The following is a 9,152-nucleotide window of genomic DNA, read 5'->3' as shown; positions in this document are numbered from 1 at the left end:
CGTTTTTTGGTGACAATAGTACTGATAAAATTGCATTTTTGTGCTCCTTAAAATATGGGTCGGGTTGATTTTTGCTTCATTGAATATTGGGTCAATTTGATTTTGGTTGCTTAGATTAGATTTTTAAAATTTTGAGAAACTATCGAACAGTATACTTTATCATTGAGGAACCAAAATCAAACATACCCAACTATTATTATTATTATTATTATTTAGATTCAAACGTACCCTTTTAGCTTTGTTCTTATCCATTTGTAAACGGTACTGCCTACCATACATGCACACAGCTGATCCTCGTGTCATGTATCCTCACTTTCCTCCTCTCCATCCAGCCCTCCCACAACGTTAATAATGCGCAATACCAATCCCTTTTTCTCTCTTTCCAAGTCATTTAGCTATTAATAATTCACATGACACCATTAACAAGAAGAAAGAAAGCAAAAAAGAAAAGCAGACTTTTCGCGATAGTTATACCCATAAAGGGATTACTTTTGTGAACAGACAACCGTGTAAGTTCCTCCCTATACTTTTAAGCCTAATAATACATATGCTACGTAGTAGTGATAAAGAGAGACGTTTGAAATCAGATGGTGTTGTTGTTTTTTGACTCCTTTAGGAAAGAGCCACTTGTGGTGATCTCACGCACTGGCTTGTCGGTGTACCTGACGACATTATAGACCCATGCACCGGAGATAGCCCCAAGAATGGGTGCTACTATGTATATCCATATCCCCTTGTATTCACTGTGTACAATTGCAGGCCCTAAGCTTCTTGCTGGATTCATTGATGCTCCTGTAATTGGCCTGTCAAATAGCATATATAGGATGATCCCAATTTCATTATGTTAGCATACCAAATATGAAGATATTTGTTCATGTAAATTGTACGCAATTGTATACATTTGCATGAACAGCCTACAATATTGTACAGATTTGTTTAGTTTATAATGTCAGTGTACATGACCAATGTAAAAACAAAATTTTGCAATGAAAAACGAGGAAAAAGTGTGCATTTAACTGGCGATAATGCCTAATGTGAACATGATTATTTTTTATGATATGGTTCAATCAGATTAATTGGATTATAAGTTATTACCCTGAAAACATGACGTTAAGTAGGATCGTTGACCCAACTGCAAGGCCAGCAAGCTCTCCAATCTGCATTAACAAAAAAAAAAAAAAAAAAAAGTAATTTTAAATGGTGTAGAAAGAAATCATAACTGATTGTGTACACAGATAAGCTTTAAAGTTATTTTAGTATTACAAGTAACTAAAGCACGTGGAAGTGTATAATAGGCAGTTTACTTGATGGAATAAAATTCTTGACGCTACAGGCCAACGAGTTAGAAAAATTAGTGAATAATTTTTGCTCTAAACCACTAGTTTTAGTTACATCACTTTTTAAGATGAGTCATGAGACATGTTTAAATATTACATGCACATAAATAGTCTTATAATTTGATTTATTTGGACCTAAACTTTGTCCAAAAATTAATTAACCAACCACAGTTGCTAGTTGCTAATCATAAATTGTCTCTTCCAAAAAAAAAAAATTCATAAATTGTTTGGTAACTCTATATCAAAATTGGAGCAATATAAAGGGATAAGAACTAACAGCTCTGTTATCAGTGGAAACACCGGATATGACAAACATGAGGTAGAATGTGATTATGAACTCAATCACAAAAGACTGCATATCTGACCCAGCCGGCAGTGTTCCTGGAAAGTGGTTCTGCTGCCCTTGGAAGAGCAACCTAAGAGTTCCACTTGCAAGTGTTGATCCAAGGACTTGAGCTGCTATATAAGCAGGCACCTACAAGATAAAAATTTAACAGGAAAAAAAGGGGATCAGATCAGAGAGAGAAATCTGATTTACATAGCCATCACTTTGATCTTAATTAAACAACAGGGTAGTAAATTAGATCAATAGATCAGTTGAGTATAGCATGGTTTTGCAGAACATTATGTTAAAATACAAGCATTAAGAATTTCAAGACTGAAAATTTACCAAATTTTAACTAGTTTTTTTTTTTTTTTTTTTGTAAAGACTTAAGATGTGATATTTTGTTTCTTCATGATCATTTCTTGCAGTAATGATGTGTACTTTTAGCGACGACCGAAAAGTCAATCCCAAAATTCTTGGAGAGGAGACTATGGTTGGTGTGGTTTACCTGCTTGGCTGGAAATCTTTTGCAAGTGGCAAAGGCAATAGTGACTGCTGGGTTAAAATGAGCACCAGAGATGTGGCCAACAGAGTAAACCAGAACCGTCACGGCCAGACCCCAAACTATTGCAATTCCTGGCATAGTCACAACCTTGTCCTTGTCCAAATTCACCACCACCGCAGCACAGCCCACAAATATCAAGAAGTATGTACCCACCGCCTCTGCAATCAACTGCCATCAACAAAAATTTCCGTGTTAAATTCACTTCTCAAGATTTGTACTTGGTAGAAGAAGTTGCCTTAGACACAACCAAAAAAAAAAAAACATACATAGAATATGTTTTTTTGAGGACAATTGGCATATAAGATTTGTTTATCGATATGATATCAAATAGATGAAAGAAGTAAAAGAAACCAACTACGCTGTCTTTCATTTATCACACAGAAATTAATTACAACATAGTTGTCGGTGAGAATGAGCATGAATTTTTTTTCAAATGGGCTCAAAGGAAAGGCCAATATTAATACTTGGAAGCAGATGAGGAGTACTCACCTTCTGCATGAAAGGTATAGAGACACGGAAGCCAGATTCACGGTTGGGTTTGGAGGCAAAGGGTGGAGATTCATGATTAACATTCAAAGCAACAGCGTCGTTGCCATTGGTTCCTAAATTCCCAGCCATCACTCTTGAGTTTTGACACAAAAAGAAGCTATGAGAGCAAAGGATCAGAGTGGGAGAGAATACTAAGCTTTGGCTCTCACAATTTCGGAATGGACGAAGAACCCAACTGCACAACTTGCAATTTATTATGGTTACCAAAGGTCCAAAAAGGACTTGGGGAGTACCTTTTCCAATAAAGAAATATGTATTGACGAATGCCCTCTCTTGCTATTAAAATAGTGAATAAAAAAAATCATAGGAGGTATCGTTGAAAATTTTGATGTTTAGAAGAGTCAAGGGAGCACAGCAGTAAAGGCTCATTCAACTACCCACCGCAAAGACTGGGGTAATTGAATGTCATCTCTGTAGTCTGTACACTACTAATTGGACCCTTTCCCTCTTTTTTACTTATGATGATCCGTTAGCTAAATGTTAAGTAGGTAGGCACATACTAATAACAATTGACCCTCTACTCAATTACAGAAGCAAAAAAATTACCCTGTCTTGCAAAAATATCAGGACAAAGTTTACATTTGAACGAGTTTTGAGCTATCACTTCTAATCTATTTCGTTCCAATTTATAAAATTATCAATGTGTATTATTATTACTATTCAATTTATAGTGTTCTCTCTTGATAATTATTTTTTATTATTTAAACAAGTCATATAACATATTAAAAAAGTTATGAATTGGGGGAAAACAGCTCCAAATTAATTTAGAACTAACATTTTTCTAAATAGAAAATGGTGGAATGAAATTTAGATTTCAAATAAAGGTTTTACTAATGTAGGCTCTAAGGGTTAGTAACTATTTTAGGAAACTTAAAAAATTAAAAATTATTAAAATTATTAAAAAAAAAAACTACTAAAAACTTTTTGGACAACTTCTTCAATTTCCCATAAAATATCTCCAAAAATGGATGATTAATGTATTCCCTAAGAGCATACATTAACCAAACTCCAAATATTTCAAAAAATATCTCCTTGTTTCTTTTCAACCAAACTCCAAACACTTAATTTATTTAATTTTTTAGAAGGTTAAAATATTATTTGATTTATTTCCATTCCAAAATATGGCTTCTTTTTTTTCTTTTTCTTTTTCTTTTTTTCTTTTTTTTGATGGGGCAAAATATGGCTTTAGTTCTACTTAAGAAGTGTATATAAATCTACTTTTATTTTCATCCTTAAGATTTTAAAAAGTTCTACCGATGCCCTTGAAAATCCAAAATATTATACATTTCACCCTTCTATCTACTCTCGTCAATTTTGAGTATGGAGAAAGGGACAAAAATAGAAACGGAACTAAATTCCTTCCGTTCCTAAAATATGTATTTCGTTGCTTATAAAAAAAAAATGTATTTCGTTATATACACCGACAAAAAATTTAACAAAATAGGCAATGATGAGTTACATATGGTATAAAACTAATAAAAGAAAAAAAAAACGATGTATTAGTTATTTAAATAAATTATCTATTTTCAAGAACATATACCTTTAATACATTTTAATTTAATAAGTTATGTGTGGTATAAGAATAATATAAAGAAAGTTTGATACAGTAAGTATTTACATGAATTTAATACAATTATATGAGGGCCATTTGCTAAATTTTATATATAGCCTTCCACTCTTAGAGCATCCACAGCAGGTGTGGTAAATGTGCCACACCAAACACAAAAATGGAGCATTATGAGATGTGCCAAATCTCAAAACTTATACCACATGTCTATAGTATCGTTGCAAATTTGCAACGGTATGGACAGATGCGGTAAAAATAAAAATTGTTTTATATTCACTTTTCTCTCTCCTCTCTCTTCATTTTTTTCTTCTCTTCTCTCTCACTCTCTGGTTCCCTCTCTCTTCTCTCTTCTCTCTCACTCTCTAGTTCCCTCTCTCTTCGACCAGTCCGGCAGCGATGACGGCGTGCTCCGACGACGATCTCACCCACGACGACAGTGTAGCTCGATCTCACCCACGCTCGATCTCGCCAATCTCACCCTGAGGCCACCGTCGATCTCACCCTCTTCCCTCTCCTCTCTGTTCGCTTTTCACTCTGCCTCTCTCTGGTTGTGGAAAAAAAAAAAAAAAAAAAATTTTTTTTTTTTTTTTTTTTTTGCTGCAATTTGGGTTGATCTGATGGTAGTGGTGGGCTGTGGGCTATGGCCGGTGACAGTGGCAGTGGTGGTGGGCTGTAGGGGTGATGGTCGGTGGTGGTTTTTTTTTTTTTTTCCTGGTGATTGTGGCGGCAACAATTTTTCTGGTTTTGGTTGTAGTTGTAGTTGTTGTTGTTGTTGCGGTTCTGGTTTTTCTGGTGATTGTGGCCGCAACAATTTTTCTAGTTGTGGTTGTAGTAGTTGTTGTTGCAGTTCTGGTTTTTCTGGTTTGCGGTGGTGGTTGATGAGGACGATGATGATGGGGAGAGGGATTTAATATATTATTTTAATGTGTAGGAAATATTATTTTAATGTATAGAATTGAAGTATAAAACATCTGATAAATTGGATGTTGTAAAATGATGTGGTAAAATAATAAACTAGGGTTTTAGTGTGGCAAAATTGCATAATTTTTGTCACATCTGATATGGATGCTCTTATTATATACATGAGTTACAAGTTAGTTTTAAAAAAAAAAAAATACTTTTTATGGCATGACATTCATTTTCTAGAATAATTTTTCACAGTTTTCTAGGAATTTGCCTGAGGAACACCAAAGTAGATTAGTTCAAAGATTTACAAAATAACAAAACAAAAAACTTCAAAAGAGACGAGTTTAAAAGTATAATAAATCTACATTAAAGTTGAGGTCAGTAAATAATTATTTCAAATCAAAACTTTTAAATTGGGTTGTAATTATTTGATTTTCCACTTTGGATTGAAATTAATTTATTAACTTTTTTATTATTTAGTTTTTTTAATAATGAATTTCTTAATTAAATATCATATTGATTTAAGCATTTATATTTTCAGTTATATTCCTTATTAGTTATTAGTTAGAACAAAAGGTTCATATATTATGTTGTTTATTTAAAAAAATATGATTATATTCTTAAAAATGTTGAAATTAATTAAATAATTGTTTTGAATCAGCTATCAAGAAAAAATCAACATTGATTTCAACAAACATCAGTTGCCCAATAAACTGGTAGTAAGGGTATTTAAAAAAATTATTCAAAGCACTCTGTAAGTCTGTTTAGATACCATTTATTACTAAAAGTTAAAAATTAAAAATATTGTAGTAAAATAATTTTTAAATGTGTAAATAATGCCGTGTGACCCAATTTCAAAGAAAAATTTGCTGAATAAAAGTACTTGTAGGCAGTGGCGGAGCCAGGAATTTAGGTCGGAGGGCAAGATTAAAAGATAAGATTGAAAGTAAAAAATTAATCTAAAAAAATTAATCAATATTAATGACAAAATAAATAAACTACTATATGATAATGTAATTGTCATACAAAATCTAACATAAAATGTAAACTTTAATTTATTTTTTTACACCTAGCTTATTTTACTTAATTGCTCTCGACAATTTTTTATATTTTAAAACCACCGCATAATTTCTTCACACTCAATAATCTTGAATATATCTTCTCAATATATGTGACTAAACAATCATTCATCCACTGATCTCCTATTCGATTGCATAATCGATATTTAATTATGTTTATTGCCCAAAAAGCTCTTTCAACAGTAGCTATTGCAACTAGTAAGATCAATGCCAAAGTCACTAAAGAGTAAATTAATAGATATAAAACATCTTCTTTTTTTTTACTTTTTTAATCATTACCAAGTGTAACCCATGGTTTTATATGATAGTTGTACGTTTTTGTTTTTAAAAGTCCATCAAGCCACTGTGAAGTGTGTTCAGACTCCTATCATATTCAATGTAGAGATTTTTTTTTTTTTTTTTTTTAATCATTACTAAGTGACACCCATTGGTTTTATATATTAGAATTGTAGTAGGAGGAGAAGTCTACTGAGAAAAATTACCGTGAATTGATAATTTTATTTTTGTCTTTTGTGTCAAGGGGGGCAAATAAGGTATTTTAGGTCATTATAATATTATTAGTAAAAAAAATTGAAATTTCAAAGGGGGCACCTGCCCCCTCGCCCCTCTCCCTCCGCCCCTGCTTTTAGGTTCCGTGGACCGTGCATGGATCTACAGAAAGAAACACTTCTATTGAAAAATGCACAAAACGTACTTCCCAAACAAAGATTGTGTTGGACTTAGAAATTTTTTTGGAATATAAAAATTCATGGAGTAAAATTGTAGCAATGAATTGTTCAATTAAAATAGAAACTTTTTTTATACAAAACCGTGATTAATTTTTTTTTTTAATTTTTTCTAGCTAAAGTTTGCACCGCTGAAGACTGAACCCTAATTTATCTCAATATCATTCCAAGTTTAATGGGTGCAATTAGAAGTTTAGAACCATTCATGGCACCGAGGCTCCGCCATTGTTTTGTGACTATCAAGAACAGAATTACTACAAATGTCTCAAATTTTACTGGAAAACCTGAAGATCGAAGCTAATAGGACAACTTAATTGGTTTAATCTAAACTCACTGTCAAAATTGGATAACCCAAGTTATTGGGTTTTGATAGGACCAAAAATTCTATTTGGATAAAGCATTTTGCTCACTACCTAGGTTTCAGACTTTTGAGCCGCCAGGATGTTCTTGGACAAGTCACAATTCCCAAGAGCCACGCTTTGAAGTTTACACAATTCTGTTTGACGTGTATTCCTAAAGATTATTTTAACAAGGCTATTGCCTCGATCAAATGACGATTCAAATATTCTTTGTTGTACCATACCCAAAAAAAAAAATATATATATATATATATATTCTTACATATATTCTCTTTCAATTAGCTCTTATTTCGAACCACAAATGCAATGAAACTAATGAACTCTTGATTAGATGGTTGATCGCAAATGCTGAGATGACCTTTTGATAATGATACTGATTGCAAATGTTTAGATGACCTTTGGATAAAGATAAAGGCCTAATTTAAACCCAACTTTATTTATATAAATTACAGCACAAATGTGAAACTACATGATGATTACTTTATCATGTGGATAAGCTAATAGGATGACAATGAGATGGGTTGAGATTAGATCATGAGTGCCTATTATCCTCTTTGGGGGGGAAATATGGCAGGATTAGAGGTATTTTTTCACCCCTAAAAAGATGGTTTGACATTAATGAAGTAGATATGAAACAGAAAGGAGATAGCTAGACTTTAGAGTATTCAAAGGAAGAGAAACCATATATTTTAGGGGATGATAATAGAATATGTAAAAAATTATAAATTAAATCTATATCAAAAGAGATTAACTTTATATATACAGGACAAGAAAAATCCATACCTATCCCGTAAAGGGCAAGACAACTCAAGTAAGGTGAGGAATTTTGACAATCTTTACAAGACACTGATTGACTTTTGGTATTGACAAGATTAAAACCCATGGTTTTTATTTTAATGAAAATAAATTTTATTAATTGAATTAATTAGAACCCATAAACGAAAATTAAGTTTAAACCGCATGCTATCTTATTCCAGGAAGTATACCCAAATATGATATGACATTTATATGGTACAAAATACATATGCACTTCATTAATTTATTTTAATGTTTTAAAAAATGTATTAAAAATTTGAATTAAAAAATATGAAAAATATAAATACACATGTATAAAGTATAAAGAATGAATCTGTTAGGATCACTGTTGCATAATTGCATTAATTGATTTACTGCGCTTATATGTTAGTAGTCAACCATGGTTAATAGTGAGGTCTATGGGTTGGTTAAGGGTGATAACTGTATTTGTGTTAGTTAGGGGCAGTTAGTTAGTTAGTGTGTGCTGTGAAGAGTTAGTTAGGATGAGTACCAAAGGATCACATCTTGTATAAAGGCTACGGCCAAGACTAATAACAATCCAAGCAAGTTGGTAATCAATCACTCTTACTCTTTCCCTTTTAAAATATTCTCTCAAAAAAAAGATTTTAAAATATTTATTTTGATAAATCTGTTGTTGGATTATATTAATACAATTTGACAAAAACAAACTAGATTGCCAAAAAGAGCTTGTGTTAGAGTTCAATTAAATTAAAGTATTTTTGAAGAAATATAATACGAATTTTTTTAATATATATATTTTATACTTTTAAATATAAGCATGATGTATTTTTTAAAATATTTGTATTTCACACAACAAATAAAATAATTCAGGGAAAAGTTAAAAAAAAAATCCAAATTTAGTCGCTTGTGACAAATTAAATTTTAAGTGATTAATTATACCATTTTAAACTCCAAAATATACAA

At 31.8% G+C, this 9,152-nt stretch overlaps 1 protein-coding gene across 1 annotated transcript; it reads right to left on the bottom strand.

Annotated features, from left to right (window-relative positions):
• Positions 1–433: 433 nt before the first annotated feature.
• On the bottom strand, positions 434–3,013 carry LOC111999170 (aquaporin NIP1-2). The gene is made up of 5 exons (XM_024031289.2): positions 2,717–3,013; positions 2,171–2,395; positions 1,615–1,812; positions 1,096–1,157; positions 434–803 (listed from the first exon to the last, which is right to left on the bottom strand). The coding sequence occupies exons 1-5, from the start codon at positions 2,843–2,845 to the stop codon at positions 584–586; spliced, it is 834 nt and encodes a 277-aa protein (XP_023887057.1). The 5' UTR covers positions 2,846–3,013; the 3' UTR covers positions 434–583.
• Between the last annotated feature and the right edge of the window lie 6,139 nt (positions 3,014–9,152).

This window comes from Quercus suber, unplaced genomic scaffold (genome assembly GCF_002906115.3).
Source record: "Quercus suber isolate HL8 unplaced genomic scaffold, Cork oak 2.0 scaffold_32, whole genome shotgun sequence".
NCBI lineage: Eukaryota > Viridiplantae > Streptophyta > Magnoliopsida > Fagales > Fagaceae > Quercus > Quercus suber.
The sequence above is the reverse complement of the archived record's forward strand: the minus strand, read 5'-3'. Positions and strand labels throughout refer to the sequence as shown.